This window comes from Mustela nigripes, chromosome 13 (assembly GCF_022355385.1).
Source record: "Mustela nigripes isolate SB6536 chromosome 13, MUSNIG.SB6536, whole genome shotgun sequence".
NCBI lineage: Eukaryota > Metazoa > Chordata > Mammalia > Carnivora > Mustelidae > Mustela > Mustela nigripes.
In genome coordinates this window covers 10,643,624-10,663,883 of record NC_081569.1, presented here as the reverse complement: position 1 = coordinate 10,663,883, position 20,260 = coordinate 10,643,624, and the positions used below count along the sequence as shown (strand labels likewise).

The 20,260-nt window shown below is 49.5% G+C and overlaps 1 protein-coding gene across 2 annotated transcripts in view; it reads right to left on the bottom strand.

The window, feature by feature from the left end:
• Nucleotides 1-20,260, bottom strand: part of SLCO3A1 (solute carrier organic anion transporter family member 3A1) — a 298,956-nt gene that overhangs the window by 36,054 nt on the left and 242,642 nt on the right. For both annotated transcript variants that reach the window (XM_059371628.1, XM_059371627.1), the window contains exons 5-7: nt 16,347-16,511; nt 10,641-10,839; nt 8,324-8,462 (exon numbers count right to left, since the gene is read on the bottom strand). In XM_059371628.1, coding sequence (XP_059227611.1) covers nt 8,324-8,462; nt 10,641-10,839; nt 16,347-16,511 — 503 coding nt within the window. The remainder of the gene's footprint in view (nt 1-8,323; nt 8,463-10,640; nt 10,840-16,346; nt 16,512-20,260) is intronic.

Genomic DNA, 20,260 nt, shown 5'->3' with positions numbered 1-20,260 from the left:
TGGGGACAGCCTTTCCGCTGATATTAACCGGACATCTATATAGGAACCCTTCAACTTGCAAAAGCTCCGAGCAGCAGGAGGCTGGAAAAGACAAAGCGGACCTGGGTATGACAGGATAACGACCCCCTCTGCTGAAGGGAGGCCGGGTGCTGGGCTGCGGATTCTCACCCCGTCTGGACTTAACAGTCCCGTCCGGCCGGTGGCAGACGGGTCTCGGCCTGAGGGAAGGGGCAAACCCAAAGTTCTCCTGGTGTCCAGTATGTTCAACTGGTAAAAGAAAGTCCACCAGGCTCCAGGAGACTGGTTTACCGTCCCTGATCTGGGAAACACCCTGTTTCAAAGGAACGTCTTCCCAATTTGAAAGCGGTCTCCTCTGTCTGGTGGCACATACAGATGTGTGTGTGTGTGTGTGTGTGTGTGTGTGTGCGCGTGCGCGGGTGTGCACGCCTATGTCTACGGTCTGGTTTTCCCAGAAATAAGTGTGTCTTGATAGATCACATTGACAATCAGATGGCCTCTGTGCTCACAGAGGACCTGGCCTGGCCTTTGGAACCAGTGCTGCTGACCCAGAGAGCAGAGCGGGACAGACTCAGAAATTCTACAAGAACTTATCCTACAGACAGACATGCTCCGGGTACAACACGACCTATGCACAACAGCAACCGCAACTCTGTTTTCGAGACCTAATGTCGTGCGGCAATCTGAGTGCCCATCACAGGTACCGGTGACCTAGGCTCCAATAGATCCCCATGCCGGAAGACCACACAGCTCTCAAAAAGGCAGGAGCGACAACAGAAACCCCACACACGAGGTACAGAATAAGAAAGACCTTAGAGATGCATTAAAGTCCAGTCAGATATACAAGAAACTAGAAACAGTCAATACTCTACTGGGCAGAGTGATGGGTCGGAGGGTAGGTGAACCGAAGACCGCGGTGGAAAGGACAGTTTCCACTTTTTTACACTGATTTACATTGATTTCTGAACAATACAAATCTATCATCTACTAAAAAAAAAAAATGAAGAACTCAAGAACGTTACAAAATAAAGACGAAATCAATGAAGAAGATAGCACAGCCACTGGCAACTGTACTCCGAGGCCACACTCAGTCATTAATTTAGACTGAGAAATGTTTCTGCTCACATAATGATGGGGATGAACAACTACAATAAAACTGGAGACCATGAAAATAGAAAAATTACTCTTTAGAATCTTGGGCTAATTTTCTATGGATGCAGGAAATCATAAGCGTGCTATTTTGACAGCTTGTATTACAAGAGAGGAAAAAAAAACACTTCTCAGCAGTGTTTTTCAAAAATACTGGCAAATGAACCTGTTTGCGCTTGGGTCTTACCGCCCCCCCACCCCGTCACGTGTAATACCGGATGCAGCAATCGCTATTAATGGTACAAATCAAGCTGATTTCTAGGTTGAAAGAGGACATTTCCAAGAGGACAGGTATGGGGGCGATGAAGTTAGAGGCACGGAGAGTCTGCTGTATTGAATGGTAGGGAGTTGCTCCCAATATTCGAGAACACTCTTTCTGGTTTTCTTTCTATAATGTATTCAGTTCCTAGGCAGAAATGACAATTTTGATTAAAAGCGGGGCCCTTGTTCTGTAGCTTGGTGGGGTAGGGGAGGGAGGGAGTTTGCCACCAAGAGTGCTGAGACACGCACTGCCCTGTGCGGCCACCTGCCAGACCTCCGATCCCTTGCGTATGACAGCCTAATAAGGGAGGGACAGACATGGACATTTTCCTTCCAGCAGTGACATGTTCCTATGTGTCCCAGACACCTATGATTCCCTCGTGATCCGGCCAAGTCCCTCAGACCCTCTCCTATCATTCATTACTGTCCGTTTGGAGCTTAGACTCTCTTCGCCGCACCGGCCCAACCCAAGCCAGTATTTTTAGGTCAAGACCTCCGAGCTCATCACGAAGGGCACCAGCAACCCACGTACCTCAAGGCAAAGGGGATATTGAAAAACTGCAAGAAGAAATATACTCTCATGTCCCCTTTCAGGGTCACTGGATGAAGGATAATAGCCAGGGAGAAACATCCTGGGATGAAAGCAAGACCTCTGTCCACCTTCCGCTCCCGTAACCTGTAACGCAGGTGGTGGAACCCATCTGGGCAGAGCCTTAATTATCTCCCGCAGAAGGGGAGGCAAGGGCTGGTCTTCGGGAAGTGGGAAGACCCACGCTTGGCTCCAGCCACCTCAGGGAGGAAGTGTGGGCAGAACACAGAAGAGAAAGGATGTGGCTCATGGTCGGGCACCAGGAATGTGCACCAGGCCACTACGCTTCTCCCTCTTTCTCTCTCCCCTGCAAACGGAACCAGTCCCCAGAGCACAGGGTCCAGGCGGACACACACGGCACATGCTGTAATGTCCTTCTGTGCCTCTCCACTGCCAAATACCCACTCATCCTTCACAACAAGGACCCCGCCGCCGCTCTTCCTCTGAAGATATTCCGAAATATCCACATACCTCCCTTCCTGCCTCACCTGCTCCGAACTAATTCCTGGTTCCCTCCAGGTTCACTGATCTCTCCACGTGTCTGCTTCTTTCTCTTAGAATGTAACCACCTATCCTTAAATGTCGGGTTATTATTTTTTTTAATAAAAAAGTTTTCACCTTACTGAAAGAGGGATGCATGCTCATTTTAGACCATTTAGTAATTTGCAGGAAATTTGAAAGAAACATATAAAAATTATTTTTTTTGGTCCCTAGCCAGAGGTAATGTTCTGTGAACAGCCAGCTACGTATCTTTTATAAAGATCGTTCTGTGTAGAGATGTACAAATATTTAGATTTTTCTTTTTCTTTACTAAATGGGATCACAATCTGTAGATTGTTTTAGAATATGCTCTTTTCACTTAATAGCTCAGCTGTTGCCCACGGGTGTTCCTTTGTACACAAATTCTATCACTACACTACGTCTCATCTCCTCGTAAACACGAGCTCCTACCTTTCCAGCTCTCTGCCTCTAGTGCCTAGTCCAGGGCCTGAGATATATATAGTGGATGTTCAGAATGACAACGCCCTAGTTGGGACTGATTTCAGAAATGGTCACGTCTTCTGACAAGCCACGGCTTGAATGAATATAGACTTTTGAATCAGTTCTGGGAAACAGGGTCAAGCTCTACGAGAGAGCTTGCAAACTCCAAACCTCTGAGGGCAAGACAGGAGGAAGAGAAGAAAACTGGTCCAGGTGTAAGGGGTAGCCAGAGGCAGAGACTTTGGCTAAGGGGGACCGGATGTTAGCTAAGGGGGGGATCGGATGTCTTGTCGTAGGCTTGACCATTTCTGAGCTCCAGCTAATTGCTGCCCTGTGAGGGTGCCGGGTCGGGTCCTGTCTCATCCAACTTGTACAGAGAGGCCAGGAAGCCCAATTTGTGTATGAAACGCACAGACAGCTTAAACTGTGGTTCAGACCCCAATAAGCCCACGTCCGGGGCAGAGAGGGGCTGTGAGCAATCAGTTTGCTTCTTCTGTAATAGGCTCATATGGCCCTTCGAGTCACCAACGTGGTTTCTCTGGGGCTTGGCCACATAAAGGTGGGAAGGAACAAGACATCGAAGGCTAGATGCTCAGGGTCAGCTCAGACACTGCTTCTAGAAGGAATCCATCCCTTCTCCTGGAGCAGCGGTTCTCAATGGTGGGGGATTTGGCCCCCAAGAAGAACCTATGGAAATATCTGGAGATACAGGTCGTTTCACAAAAGAGCAGGGGTTGCCGCTGGCATTGGATGGGAAGAGCCCTGGGATATTACCGAGTGTCCCGCAGTCCCCCACAACGATGCGGCCACAAATGTCAGCAGTGCCAAGGAGGAGACACTCCGGAGAGGACCAGAGGTTCTCAACTCTGTTATGTACAAAAACGCATGGCAGGGGAGAGCTTTAAAAATTCCTGGTGCCTGGGGCGCCTGAGTGGCTCTATGGGTTGAGCCTCTGCCTTCGGCTCAGGTCATGGTTTCAGGGTCCTGGGATCAAGCCCCGAATCGGGGTCTCTGCTCAGTGGGGAGCCTGCTTCCCCCCCCTCTCTCAGCCTGCTTGTGAGCTCTCTCTGTCAAATAAATAAATAAAATCTTAAAAAAAAGAAAAAAAAATTCCTGGTGCCTGGATCCTACCCCATAGTAAAGAAATCAGTTTCTAAGGATGAGGCTCAGGACTCAGATTTCAAAAGTTCTCAAGCAATCCTAACAGGCAAGCAGGACTCTGAGATCCATAAGGAAACAATGAACTTATGCAAGCGTCCATCACGGGCCCCCCAGCCCTCCCCAGAACCAGCTCAGGGCTCCACTCAGACAGGGGCTAGACACATATCCGTTGCCTGCATGGGGAGACAGACATTGGTCTATCATTAGTCCCAGGCACATGCAGCGCCGGGCTTGGACTAACTTTCAACGTTCTATTGGTGGCTGATTATAAGTCTTTCTTTCTTCTTTTTCTTCTTTTGTTTCACTCCATTATTCAGTACATCAAAAGGCTACAACTTCCAGCAGTCAGTCAGCGGCATACCAACACGCTTTCCACCGGAATAATTACATCTGAGAGTGAAAGGTACAGAAACAATCTGGACAATAAATTCATGCCAAAGGAAGCTTACAAAATTAACTCGCAATCTTTTTTGTCACCCCTCCTGGTCATTTGCAATAAGAAGAATTAGAAATTGCATATTAAACGCAGTCCTGGAAACTGCCATTGCTCTCACTCAAGGAGAGAGGAAACGAGGAAATGAGAAAACAAAACCCAAACCAGGGCAGCAAGGCAAGTCTACCAGGAAACTACTAGCCCTAACCAGATTCCCCTGCAAACAGAATTATTCGATTGGTGACTCACTCACATTTAATCGAGTTATGGGCAATCTTCACGGGTTTGGACGGAAGCTGTGAGTGGGAGAGGGACGAACAGGGAGCTTTAGTACTGAAAACTGCACCAGCCAACCTACCAGCCTGCCAACTGCTGTTCAAGGGAGGGGTCAGCGGGGGGATGGGTGGAGGGGGCCTCCAGCCAGGGGTTCAGGAAGCCGGGGCCTTTATCCAGAGCCAAGGCTGGCACTGGAAAAGCAAGGGTCCACAAGAGAACCCCATCCCTGGATGCGGGAGCAAACAGCCTGTTTGACTGGGGGTCGGAGGGTCAGTCCTTGCCAGACGGAGCAGGTGCGGGAGAACTCTGCAAGATAGGGTGCCAATGTCACCCTGGAGGAGGGGAGGGGCGGGGAGGAGGCTTCTGAGCTGCAAGGAAAGAACGAATCGTGCAGTCTGTGCATCGGAGGGGCTTAACAGAGGACTCTCCTTGCTAAAAGGAGCAGCATGTGCCAAGGCCCGGAGGCAAGGGAGAGCTGGGTGTGTGCAGGGGGGGGACCCCCCGGAAGTCCAGCACAGCGCGTCATCCTTCAACCAGTGGGAGCAGTGGGGAGGTTGAGGCTGGAGAGACAGCAGGGCCTGTCTGTGAAAGCCAGCTGGGGGTCCTGACTTTGGAGCATGCACAAAGAGGTTTTTTTCGAGGAGGAGAAAGGTGAGAATCCCGACAGGTAAGTCACCGAGTCAGAGGAAGGCACTGAGGCTGGTTTGGGACAGACGGGACAGACCTGCGTGTCAAGGCCAGCGCCATCACTTCCTGCATGACCTGCGGGGAGGGACTAGTCTGTACTCAGAGTAAAAATCACACCTCCACCCTCGGGCTGCTGTGAGGATGGGTGAGATACGACACACGGGGCTGGGGCAGAGGGGAGGGCAGATGACCGAGTGGCTGCCGTCACACCTGGAGAGCCAGAGGATGCCAGCAGGTGGCGAAGGGAATGAGGGAAGAGGACGGAGAAAGCCCTCAGCCCGTGGAAAAGCTTTTGTGGGAGCTCAAAGAAGGGAGGTAGGAACGAAGGCGGGAGTAGATGCACCAGCAACAGAACCCACCATTTGGCATTTCCTCAAAATACTGTAGCAGAGATCGAGAAGACTGAAATTGCTTTTTGCTCATTTTTGGACGGCGGCCTGAGATTTCTTTGACTCTAGGCCAAGCTGTCATGGGCCGTGAGAGACAGGTGGAGGAAGGCCTGCCGCCTGGCCCACGCGGGCTCTGGGAAAAAGTTCGCTGCTGCGGTGAGCTCTACAGTTACGGGTGTTTTGAAGGCTAGATCGTCACTAGGGCCCCTTTCTAGGATACACACGGCTCTGCGTCCCCAAATCCCTCATTCATCCCAAGATCTGCGTATGTGGGGGAGAAATGTGAGTCTCCCCTAGCCTGGGGCCCGGAGCTGTCCCAATCTCTGACTTGTAATCACAGGGAAAGAACCTCTCTGCTTTGCGGACAACGCGAGGCCTCCAGTAATGAGAAGGAAAGGCAGGTGTCTGGTGAAGAAAGGCTATGTCCAGAGGGAAGCAGAGAATCTCACTCTCCAATAATTGCATTCCACAGCTTGCTGTTTCAGCAGCTGGAAGCAGTCAAGGGCTTGGTTAGGCTCTCATTCAATAAGACTCTTCTTGCACATACAGAATCAAGGAGAATGCAATTTTTAAGACAATTTTTTTTTTGAATGCTCTGGAATAGAGACTTGTTTGGTCTCAGAACACTAGCCTATTTAATTCTTGAAACCGGACAATAACCAAAACTGATTTATATGACTTTCTGGATATTAAAATGTTAATAAAATTGTTTTCATGAAAACGAATCACTTGTATTTTATTTTAACCATTCGTGAGGCCTCATCCCCTTCTCTAAAATTCATTTCCACCCACATAAAGAAATTGCTTTATCATCTGATTTAAAAAAAAAAAAATCAGTTTCTCTCCCCACTGTGCTCCCCCCTCCATGGTGATTTATTTTCTCTATTAAAAAATGTTAATAACTGGCCAGGAATCTAAATGTTAAAAGCAAAGAAAAAGGAAATCTTTGGAGATGAAAATAAGTGATCGATTTTTCTTCTTTCAGAGAAATTGCTGGCCCCAAAAGATGCAGAACACGGAGAGAAGAAACAAGTCATCACAACTCTAAACGCCTTTAAAGCAGACACTCATCCCTCTTCTTCTCATCTTTCTTTCTCTTCAGCTAGACATTCCTGGACATTTCTAGAGCACGTCTGGATGCCAGCCCTCGCTGGGGAAGCTCACAGATCAGAGCAGTTGGCAAATACTTTTAGCAGATCACAGCAATGAAATGAGAGAGCAGCCTCCGGTGGAGACAGGTGCCGAGAACCACAGAGGCAAGAACACCAAAGATAAAGAAGGGAAGGGATGGCTTCACAGAGAAGGCAGAATTCAAGGACGGTTTGACAGGTGACAGGAGCTGTCTGAATGGAGAGGGGTGAAGAGACACCGGTTGTGTTGGGGAAACTGAATACCACAAACCAAACGGAAGTAGAGCTGCGGAGAGTGACTGAGGACGGACGTGTGCTGAAGACACAAAGCCAGAGCAGCGCCTAGATCTTACCCTGTAGGTGACACGCAAGAGAAGGGGTCCTCTGCGGTGTTAAGTCATTTTGGCTGCAGTACAGAATATGGACCAGAAGGGGGCCACCCTGAGCTGGGAGGCCAGTTAGGTAACTCTACAGGCTCTGGTCCAAGCAGGCGACCAGCAGGGCGTGCGCCTGGGCAGTGGGGATGTGGATGCAGAAGACAGGTCGGTATGAGACACCCCCGGAAGGTGGCAACAGCGGGACTGGAGGACCAGTCCCTTAAGTGTCAGGTTTGCACACAGAGCACGTGAAAAACTGCTGGCTGATAGCCAACTGGACAATTCGTGCTGAGAAGAAAAACCAACAAACAAAATGCAAAACCCCCAAAACCCAAAAAGCAAAGCAAAACAAACTTTGGTGGGGGATGGAAAAAGGCGGGAGGTATCCAGCTGACAATAAAAAGGCGAAGGAAAGGGAGTAAGGAAGAGGTTAAATTACTGTCAGTCTCAGGCTTGGAAGAAGTCTTCTCTGATAAACGGTTTTCTAGCCTTTCTTTACATACTTCTGTTGATGGGGAGCTCATTACCTGTTGGGTCAGGCTGTTTCACTGATACCCTCGGTGAGCACCTTGAACCATAATCTTTTTTCCTCTGGCTCTCTATGCACAGCTGCCTTTGAAATTTTTACTTTCGGTGGCTCCACGACACTTTCTGGAAACCTATTTGATTTAGCAGGAAGGTCTGAAGGACCTGTGTGTCCTTCCATCCTGCCGACGGAGGGTCCTCCACCAGAGTGCGGAGGGGTCTGGGAAAAAGTCATAGCGCAGGCACGCAACGGAATGTGCCCACTGCTGCCGCTGACCCTGGGTTTTAAGTTACTCTGGCCGCCTGCGTCCCCGGCCCCATCCATCCCGTCAGAAAATCACCAATACCGTGCTGTTGCAGCCAGCAAAGCAGGCAGACAGGTAGGTGACGCCATCGGCCCCACACACTGGCGTGAAGGAATCGGTTTGGCATTCACAGTTTTTATTGCAGGGTGAGTAGGGGTCCAGGGCCGAGCCAGGAGCTGAGCTGGAAAAGAGAGGAAACATGGCACGCATCAGAGGAAGGGCAAGTCCTGTTGGCTCTCCCCACTGACAGCCTTCCAAGCCCGACACCCCTTTCTTCGCCCCCTCCAACCTCACCCCTCCCTGTCCTGCGAGCACGAGCCCAGCACCACCGCTGAGAGCTGTGCACAAGGGTGCTGGAAATGGAAGAAGCCTCTTCTTTATCATTTGCACAGTGTGCTCTCCGGGCTGGAGCCAGCCCACACTCGGCTGGGGACCACCTCCTCTGTGTCGCCACTCATGACTTCTGCAGCCTCAGCCCGTTGCCCCTTCCCTGACCCAACACCACCACGGGGCACAGCCAGACACTGCCTTCTCCGCATCCCAGGCCCGTCCTCATCTCTGTCCGATCCCTCCTCCCAGCAGGCAGCAAGCCTCGTGATGCTTAACACACCACTACCACGAGCTGGGTTCAATAACTCTCGTCTGTTTGATTGATTCAACTCCCTGAGACAAATAACACAAGTTATTTTAAATTTCCTTTTGTGCCATTAAAGGCACAATTACCTAAAGCAAGCGAGCTGCAAAGGGAGGATGGAGTGGGTGTCTTGAGCTCCGTAAGAGAGAAGCGTCTCTTTCCAGCACCAGTATTTTCAGCTGCGCCTCCTAGGGCTCGGAGCGCTTCAGAGTTAAGGACGACAAAGGCGATATGTGCCAACTGATGTGCCAGGCACTGTCCCTGGTACTGTGTAGATCATTGTACTAGTTCTCAATGTGACCTCGTGGGGCTGACAGAGAAGGAAACTGAGGCAGAGCCAAGCTGAGTCGCCTGCTCCAGTATATCCAGCTTGTACATGGGGAAGCGGGGGTGGGGAGGGAAGGTTGGAGCTCTACCAATTGGGGCAGAGTTGGCAGTTGGATTGGAGGCTTTTTTTTTCTTTTTTAATGAAGAAGAACTTCATTATCGTAAGACCCCGTGCTTTGAACCACTACAAGTTTACTACTTGAGAGCTGGCACAGAAGGCTGGCGGTCTTTCTCTCCAAATGCTGTTATTTATGGCAGGCACACACCAGAAGGTGCCGCATTGGGGAGAGGGAGGAACGGGGGCTGGGCTGGGGGGCCTGAGAGGCCATGGCGGTGGTAAAGGGGACAGAGGGGCAGTGTCTGTGCGTGACTCTCCAGACAACGCCCCCACCTGTGTTCTCCCACTCAGCCTGCTTGACCTTGTTGGAGGGGCAGAGAAGCCCGGCTCTCCTCTATCTTCTGGATACAGGACTATAGAAGAAAGCCTGACAGCCTGCCTGGAGGAGGAGACTGGTATCCTGCAGGTTGACTCTGCTGCAGCCTTGATGCTCCAGACTGATCTCCACGCAGCTTCAGAGTCTCACACAGAAAGGGGGGAGAGCTGTGGATGTTGGGCACGAAAGCACTCTCCATGGTTCCCTCTGGGGCCATTCTGACTGGGGCAATTTTGACTCTAGGCCAAAGTCTTGGGCTAGTAACTACGAAAAACTGTCCCATAAGAACCAACTTCCTTCCCTTCTTCCTCTTTTCTCCTTTTATTCCCTACTCCCTTCTCCCTCCCATACTTAACAATACCTACTCTGGGGAGACCTTATAATTACTATGGGAGCCCGATGGCCGCTTCTGATCATTTCTGGAATGGCTGAAATCTATTCTGTCTTTCACTTCAGGCTGAATTTTAAGGGGCACCCGGGTGGTTCAGCTCGGTGAATGTCCCACTCTTGATTTCACCTCAGGGCTGTGAGACTGAGCCCCGTAACGGGCCCAGTGCTGGGTATGGAGCCTGCTTAAGATTTTCTCTCCCTCTGCTCCTTCCCCCACTTCTTTCTCTCTCCCCTCATCTCAAAAAAAAAAAAAAAAAAGCTGAATTTTAAAATAAAATTCATCTGTATTATCTATTTTCAATCGTTCTTAAAATCAAAATGCCAAAAATGGCAACAGGAGTACTGTTGGGAGTGTCTCCCCCGTGCACTCCCGCTGAGCGGAATGGTCTGAGCTCTCCACCCAAAAGGTCCACTCCGGACCCCTCAACCCTGGGAGGAAGATACAGAAGCATCTCTGAACCCTCCACTCGTGGCCACCCCTCGGGACACAGCTGGCTCCGCTCCCCTACCACGGAGAAAGAGCCCAGGCATCCCTGGGCAGGCAGGGGAAGAAGGGGGCATTCCCAGGACTTACGTGTTTCCATAGGGAACAGTAACCCCAGCCACGGGGCCCGTGTCGCAGCCCAGGAAGAGGAAGGAGACGTAGCAAGCTGTGGACACCAGGTTGACGAGCATGGCCATCCGAATGGCCCCGAGGGCAGAAAGACTGAGCTTCTTCACCAGGAGACCACCCAAGAAGATCCCCAGGCAGGCACAGGGGATCGCAGTCATCCCTGGGAGAGAAACAGAGGGGTGGGAACCGTTAGCAGAGGACGCAGGGCGCGTCCCAACAAACCATTGGGTGCCAGGTGCGGGACGGGGCGGGGGCGCTGAGCCCTGCACAGGCCAAATTCCCAGTGACCCCCACTGCCGTGTTGCCTCCTCCAGGCTGCCTCTAAGATTCCATGAGGGGCCTTATTTCTGCCCTCCGGGAACCCTCAGAAAACTGGGGGAGACGGACGTGAAAAGAGTCAGTGATGGGGAGTCCAAGGACATCCACCGATCTTCCGAAGGAAGGCATCCTCAACAGGAAAGACCACGAGACAAAGACAGATGGACCAGGGACACGCACATGCTTCCCAGGGGCGTAACGATGACGGCGCACTCACGTGCTTTCTGCATTTTTGAGGGGAGGTAGGGATGGGGACTCAAGATCATTTGTGGACTTTCTCCCCTTTCCTCATTAGCTGAGGAGGGCTTCTGGGAAGGGTCTGGCGGCTGTTTGAACAAAAATCCCAGGACTCAGCAGCCTGTGGAAACGGCATTTTAACCCGCTCCCAGACCTCTCGGGAAGGAGCATCCTTCCAATCAATATGTTTTGTAGCTCTTGGTGAGTCATTGGCATAAAATTTTTCCCCTCTTATAAACAGAGCTATCTGCAAGGCAGCAGGGACCGTAGACTTGTTATTTCTGATTCTCAGAGACTGAAGGGATTTTAGAAGGACCAAATGATCCTGGGGTTCCAACCTCCCGTTTGGCTTTGCTCTGCCCTGATTTGCTTCATCTAAAACTCAGCTTTAAATTACGGTGTGTCATTTATCCACTGTGTGGACGGTGCACGGCCAGTTTCCCAGTCTAGGCTGTGTCCCCTCCTTGCCAATCAGCAGACCTCGAGGTCAATCAGCTACATCAACCAGCTGGCATGTGCTTAAGGGCATGCAAATTAATTTTAATATTAGGGGAAGAAAGACATAATCAAGAAGCCTGAGCTCTGCAAGAAAACAGCACAAGTCAAATTTAAATGAAACACAGGATATCTCTGTATTATCTGATGCTCTTGGAATACCTATGCTTGGTTTTCTCTGGTTTTGATACAGAAATGACCTTCATGGGGTGCCTGGGTGGCTCAGTTGTTAAGCATCTGCCTTCGGCTCAGGTGGTGATCCCAGAGTCCCTGCTCGGTGGGGAGCCTGCTTCTCCCTCTCCCATTCCCCCTGCTTGTGTTCCCTCTCTGTCAAATAAATAAAACCTTTAAGAAAAAAAAGAAAGAAAGAAAGAAAAAAGGAAAAAAGGAAAAAAGAAAAAGAAATGAGCTTCATGATCTAGCCCCCACATGGTTCCTTCTGCTCACTCCTGGCCCAGTGTGCCCCCTCTCTCTCCCTGGGACAGGCCAAACCCATACAGACCCCCAGGCTTTGCACCTGCTGGTCCTTCTCCTGAGACATTCTTAAAGAATTTTTTTTGGAAGATTTTTATTTATTTATTTGACAGAGAGAGAGATCACAAGTAGGCAGAGAGGCAGGCAGAGGTGGAGGGGGGGGGGGAAGCAGGCTCCCCACTGAGCAGAGAGCCCGATGCGGGACTCGATCCCAGGACCCTGAGATCACGACCTGAGCCAAAGGCAGAGGCTTAACCCACTGAGCCCCCCAGGCACCCTCTCCTGGGACATTCTTGTTCTGAGTCTCTCCTTGGCTGGCCCCATACCCCCTTCAGAGAAGCCTTCCCAGACCACACCAACTAGAGTGACCCTATACTCCACTCAGGGGCTCCCTATCAGTCCTCACCCCGTTTTATTATCTTCAAGGCTCTCCCCCTCTATCTGAAGCTGCCTTATTCATTTTTGGTCTTGGTTCTTGTTCACTATCTCCCTCCTGAAATGCAGCTTCCCCCAGCGCAATCTTTAAAAGAATCTTTACCATCCTTTAGGCCGGCACGGTTCCCCGTGCCTAGCACAGCGTGGGTTCTCAAGGCTTCTTTTTGGGATGGGTAAGTGGTGAGCAGGCTGCATGCACACCGGTGAGGACGTGCCCACGCCCAGAGAACAGACCTGTGCTTTGTTTCATTTCCTAGCGGAGACCTTGGGGAGCGTCACCTGGTGAGGATGGTAACTATGGCAATAACAGTCTTTCAGCACCTTTTTTCCCAACCCGTCATCCGGCTGCTCTCTTCCTCCCTGATGCGTGTGCAGCCTTGGCATTCAGTTATCAGAACTTCCGTGAAACTCCACATTCCTCATTACGCTAAACCTATGCAGATTGGGCCCTTTTTATCTTTGCGCATAAATCCATGCCATCAGCACCTTAATCGTCTGTGCTGCTCTTCTCCAGACTCTGCCCCATTTGCCGATGGCTTCCAGGGTGGCCCAGAGCCCCACGCTGATGCCCCCAAGAGACTGCGTGGGCCCCAGGCTCTGGGTCCAGGAGCTGAGGACTTTCCGAGTCAAGCCTTGCCTGGTGCTCCCAGTGTCCGTCCGTCTCTGTCCCCTGAATGCCCAGCGCCAGCCCCGGCTGCAGCCGGCTGTGCAGGGTCCATGCTGATTAGAGTGAGGACTCGAGCAGGGCACCGGGAGAGGCTGTGCATGCATGCGCGTATGCTACCTGCGTGGCCTGTCGGACAGACAGACTGACAGATGGCTCAGCAGGTGGCCTCTGCACTGCTGGAGAAGGTCCTCCCCTGCCACGCACTCTGATGGAGAGAGTCACGGAGAAAGAAACAGGTGCAGGACGGCGAGATTGTTTTTTTGACCTTCTGCCCTGAAGGCTATTGATTGGTTTGTCGATAGAAACTGTTCTGAGATAGAACCCAAGCCCGACGCCGAAGTAACCGTGCAATTGTAGCAAGAATGTGAGAATGGCAGCTCAGAAATGAGAGGAAACGGAGCAGCTCGGGCTGCTGGAGGGCAAAACCAGAGACACCCCAGGCACAACCAAGAAGTTATGACTTTAATTATAAAGAGACCCGCTTTACCCTCTCTCTTCCAGACAGGTACGAGATGGCTGCCTGCATTTTGCTAATACTTCTTGGAAGTGACACTTGACCAGAAAAAAAAAAAAAAAAAAAAAAAAAAAAAAGAGGATGGTAAATCTTTATTAGCAAAAAAAAGAGAAAAATTAGGCTTGCACAAGCCTGGCAGTTCTCAGAGAGACACTATGACCCAGCTGCATCATCGTGGTAGGCTTTTAGGTTTCTTTTAGTTTAGTTTTTTTTTTTTTAGTTGAGATACATTATGTCCTGGGAAGCGCACACAGCTTAAGCGAACGGCCAATGAATGCTTGCATCTGTATACACCCCTCGAACCACCACTCAGATCAAGCTCAGAATATTTCCAGCAGCTCAGGAAGGCTCCCTGGCTGCTGCACCTCCCCTTACCCCTCCCGGAAGGATAGTTCCCATTATCATGGCCTCTATCACTTTAATGAACTTTTCCCTCTTTAAACTCATATAAATATGTCCTCTTTCGTGCCTGACGTCTTTTAACTCAGTCAGGTTCATCCACACGGAGGCAGGTACGAAAATGCCTACTTTCTCAGGCTGTGTGGCAGCACCGTGCAAACATTCTATCATTTATCTACCCATTCTCCTGTTGACAGACATCTGGGTGGCATCCAATTGGGGTTTTAGTGCCCTGGGCTGCTCTGAAAACAGTTAACGTGCAGATCTAAAGCAGTGGACTTGAGCATTCATTTCTGTTGGGTATACGCCCACAAGTGGGACACATAGATCCCAGCAGAAAAACAGGCTTGTTCAGAGGCACTGCCCGAGAGCCATCCAGAGTGATCACACCACCTGCTACGCATGAGAGTTCCAGTTGCTCCACAGCCTCACCAACACTTGGTACTATCAGTAGGGTGGACGCATAGCAGTAGCTCAGTGTGGTCTTCATGTGTGTTTTCCTGATGACTCCTGATGGGTTAGCACCTTTAAATTTGCTAATGGGCTGTGAGGTGAAGAAACAAGCAGTGTTGAAGGAGACCTTTGCTCTCAGCAGACAATCTGACCCCGTACTTTCCAGAGAAGGTCATTCATGGGGCCAGAGCTCTCTCTCCATGCAGGACCGTACCGGTGGTAGTCTCAATGGCCAGACTCATGCCTCTCTCCTTCTCTGCACTGGTAGAACCCATGAGCTCTTCTGCCAAGGGCTATCCATCCACATGCCTCTCTTTCCTGCAAATCCCCTTTTGCTGGCTCCTTTCCTTCCGCTTAGCAAACTGCTCATGTTCCCTAGCAATGCACCATCTTCTCCACTCCCCCTCCACATACACACGGACACACACCTGGTGTGATCCTGCTCCGCTGTTCCACGGCTGAGCTGTGGGACAACGTCCTGAAGCTGCAGGCCACTCCTTCCTTCTTGGGGGCTGCTCTCCACATGAAGCATGGGCTCCTCACGGCCACTTCCTGGACACAGCTCTGGCACAGGCCTGAGGATGTCCTGGTGGTTGTCGCTAATGGTGATGCCACAGCCCTCATTGTGCATGCACACCCATGCAGCTGCCCGCTTCCTCCTTGGAATAAGCTCTCCCTTGACTCCCATGACCTGTGGGCTTCTTTCCGATGCCCCCTCGGACTCCTATGTTTTCTCACGGTTGGGACTTTACTCTTCTTTTCCAATTCACTTTCTTGTTGCATAACTTCCACTCCCATGTCCTCCACTGCCACCCAGACGTACACCAGTGCAACCAAACCTCCATTCCTCCATGGGGCCTCCTTCCCAAACCCCTCCCAAGTACAGGATGCCACAGAGACACACCACGGGTGTCTCACGCTCAGCAACTTCAAATGTAACCTAATAATCTCCCTCACAGATCGGATACTTCTCTACCATTTCCAGGTTCTCAGGTTTCCAAAATGGCGCCACCAGCTGTCCAAGCCAGAAACATGGGCGTCCTTGACTTCTGTCTCCCTTGTCAGGTAAGTCCATGTAAATAATGCTGCTTCCCACAAGAGCAAACTGGTTTTCCTTACCATGACCACTCCAAACAGTGGAAGGAGATGCCTACAGTCTCCTTCTGAGAAGGACGGTAAGGCCATGCTTGCACTTGGGGAGATGGAGTGCCATGATCCATTAATTATATCTGCCGTGGGCCTGGGTCAGGAAGGGAGCGTATGGCTTCCAAGTTTGTTTGTTTGTTTTGTTTTTTTTTTGGCTTCCAAGTTTTATATTTGTGGACTATGCATTTCATGCTGTCAAGAGCATTCTTACTTTTTTTTTTTTTTTTTTTAATGTGCCAGATCACAGCCTGCTAACCTTTCTGGATAGGTCTTGATGTCCCTCTTCCTTCATCTTATCTTCCCCCGAATTCTGCAGTGCACACCAATCTACTGATCTCCTGGCCTACTGCAATGCTTCCTACGTATATTTTATATCTTAGCTCTTTCTTATCACATCCTCTCGGCAAATCGTAACGCAAGAATAGACTCTAAAATTCCTTCCGCGCACATATCCCAAGAATACTGCTGCTGTGGACGCAGCAGCCCTCTGCCCTCCTGGGGAGTGGTGGGGATGAAAAAGCAGACTCACCGAGCAGCTGGTTGGCAGAAGAGGTGGTAAGGTTAAACTGCTGCTCCAGGTACTTCCCCAAGAAGGCAGCAAAGCCAGCCACCACCGCGATCTCCATGCAAGCGGCCAGGATGATGCAGGTGAACACAGGGTTTGAGAGCAGGTGCTTGGTGACCTTCGGGATCACTGTGGGGAGAGAGAAGAAGAGGGTCACACGCAATGCTGCCAGGCCTCCTGCCCCCAGAGTTCCTCCTCGACACACTTTTGTCCATCTCAGTAAGCAGCGTCGGGAGTCACCCAGTGACTCAGGCTGGAACCTAGAACTGGTAAGCCACCCACAAAGCGTGAAAACTCTGGCTTCAAGGCATCTATAGATATTCGGACAATTAAACGGAGAACTACTATAACAGGGGAGACTCTAGCGTGCCTTTTCTTGGGTTTACTGGAGACACTGAAATATTTTATAAGCAAATTATTTCCTTCCTCCCCAAGAGAGTCTGGGTTTGTTTCTCAAAGGAAAAAAGTCTAATTATATACCATAAATTATGTTGCACCAGTGTATCTAAGCATATATAGCCATCGACCTGAGATAAATACATTTTTTAAAGATTTTATTTATTTATTTGACAAAGATCACAAGTAGGCAGAAAGGCAGGCAGAAAGAGAGGAGGAAGCAGGCTCTCTGCTGAGCAGAAAGCCCAACGTGGGGCTCAATCCCAGGACCCTGAGATCATGACCTGAGCTGAAGGCAGAGGCTTCACCCACTGAGCCACCCAGGTGCCCCCTGAGATAGATATTTATAACTCTCTAGGTGTGTTAAGAAAATATATTTAATCTTAACAGGCTTTGAGAAAAAAGCTGGAATTTGAGTGTATGCATACATATACATACACACAAATATGCTGAATCAGACCCCCACCTCTTCTCACTGGTCTAGGGTGACCTCCCTGGCAAAAGCCTCCATAAGCTCTCCCATGAGGGACTCCTAGAGAGACCCAACTGGGGTTTTGGTTTTCACTCTCAATCTGCCATAATCGTTTCCTAGGGGGATCAACTCAAATCACTTTCCTGCTCAGAACTCCCTCGGTTCCTTAGGGTCTCTGCCCCTAAGCAATTGATGACACGTCCCGCCCGGCCCCCCGCTCCCTGCAGTCCAGCCTGCCCACTCCTGCTCTTTTTTGCCTTGCATGGGTTCTCCCTACCGAACCCTTAGCACTAGGGGCTCCTCCTCCCTCTCCTGGGACACTCTGCCCCCAGATCTTTCCTGCATCTCTTCCCTCATCCTCAGATGGGCTTTTTCATCTCCCAGTCCCACCTGGAAGAAGCTGCCCACACAGCCTAGTGCCCTGGGCTCAGGTGAGAACTCAGGATGGACAGAAGCACCTCATGGCTTGTGCCACATGAAGTACCACAAGAACCGGAAAACAGCTCTTGTTGAGGTCATCCGTTTCAATCGTATCTTATTATGCTCTATTCTTCTCGAAGTATGTGATTTCATAAACCACTTAGGATTCCCCACTTATGTCGATGCTTTAAAAAAATGTGAGTTTTTTAATCCTTTGAATGCAATCAATAACATATCTTGGCAGGAGGCCAAGGGGCTCTGCAGGTACCGGAACCAGGACGACCCTAATGCTTCAATGTTTATGCCATTATTTTAAGGTGTACTTGCAAAAAAAGTCAATGGAAATGAAACTGATACAGCAAATGTGTGGTTTCACGGCTCTCGCAGCTTAAAACGATGCCAGGTTAAAACAGGTAGATTTGAAGTAATTTAAAGAGAAGTCTTATGTAAATAACAGCACAGGTGGTAAGCAGATAAGGCAAAAAGTGATGGGCTGGGGACTACAGTTAGGGAAGTCGTTCTGCTGTAATCATAATGATATGGGATATTTGGCATGGGGTCTGCTTTCCACCTGTGTAAACAGAAAAGATAAAACTGAGTCCCAGATGGAGCCAGTATTATTCTAAGTCTAGGAAAAAACCCATAGGTGCTCGTGGTCATAGCACATAAACAGGTGAGCAGGGAATCTAACACCGCATTCCAAAGTGATGAATTAGCCAGCTGTCCGAAAGAAGAGAGCTAATTACACAGTCAATCTCATCTCCTAGGAGATGAAACCTCTAAGTGGCCCAGCTAATTAGAATAAAATAATAATAGGGGATACATAAGTTTTTAATAATGGTAACAGACAAGCTCAATAAATCAAAATGGCAGAACAATGGGTCAGTAAATGGCAGATACGCACTGCTCAAAATTTATCATTTCCACGAAAGATACCAAGTTTCAAAAATGAAAATCTAAGGGGAGGGACTTCAAGATCCTCCAATGTGATAAAAAGAACTCAGTTATGACGTGATAAAAAGAACTCAGTTATGGGAATGAACTGAGTCAGATGACTAGAAGTTCAGAATCACGGTGGGCTGAGCAAGCAGATCCCACGTCCCAACTAAGAAACAATCAGAGGTGATGGCCTTTTCTGTCCTAGTTTCTCACAAAATTTACTAAAACCTTAGGAAGGCAACTCTCGGATGATATAACCGTGCACAAGCACGCACACACACGTGACACAAAAACCCAGAAACTTGAAGTCTACAGTATTCATTCAATTCTACCTGCTTCGCATCCCCCACCCCCCAAAATGCACTGGACTTTACCTGTGTTTTGTTTATTTATTTTTGCAGGGTTTAAGCATACAAGACTTTTTTTTTTTTTTTAAATATCAGTTCAGGGGCACCTGGGTGGCTCAGTTAAGTGTCTGCCTTCAGCACAGGTCATGATCTCAGGGTCCTGGATCGAGCCCCACATCGGGCTCCCTGTTTCAGGGATCCTGCTTGTGTCTCTCCTCCCCACTTGTGCTCTCTTTCTCACTATTTCTCTCTCAAGTAAATAAACAAAAATCTTAAAAAAATAAAAATGTCAGTTCAAATAAATGCCAAAAAGTGGTTACACTTAAAAATCCTTTTAAATGCTGTGAAATCTTCCCGTTAACTCCACATTATTTTTTAAGAATCGTACAAATATTTAAAGGCCTGTTGACTCTGTAATGTTTAAAAATGTGGACTGCTCGAGAAATGCACAAGACGAATACATTGGGTGTAAACAGAGGGTAATGCGGTTTCTGTCTTTGAACACAAAAGCCCGGTGGATATTAAGACGCCATCATCTGAAATAGCTGCTAATGAGTGGGAGCTGATTTGCTACGGCATGTGGCACACTGTGATGGTGTACTGTCCTTGTGATAAGGGACTGGTTGACTGTGTCCTTCCACACTGCAAAGAGATGGGTATGGACCTCATCAGGTGACCACGGTGCCTCCTGGTAAATGAATGTCAAAACGATGCCAAGTTAATGCCTGTTTAGGTCTTGGCAGATCAAAACACTGTGGCTCCACCATTGTGCTCTTTTGGAATGAAGATATCTGAACTGTGGAAACACTGCCAACAACCAGTAGGCAGGCTGGGGTCCTTCCAGAAAAACGATCATCTGCCGTAGTTTTCATTGTAGGCTTCATTTCCTTTGTTAGGGTGTCATCCATTTGGATGGGGACTTAGAAAGAAGCAGGACAGCCACACTTGCTCCCAAATGAAACTGTGTCCTCCAACTAGGAACTCTGCTCTCTGGCTCAGAAACGGCGCCAAAAAGGATTTAAGTGTGATCCCATTACTTGGGTCTTGGTATCTCCTTGCCCTTGATCATGGCCATCGCGACGGCCTTGGGGGGGGGGGGCACGTCTCAACAAGGCAACTCCAGCTAATGGAGTGTTTTCATACTTCAGCAACCATTTTAATTATTCCAGAGTTAATTCCACTTCAGTGGGAGGATGCTTTGTTGAGATCGGAGAGCTGCCTGCTTTTGTCTTAATATCTAATGACTAATTTCGTGTTGAATTAGATGCGAAAATCATTAGGTTTGAGGATCCTCTGACGGAAGG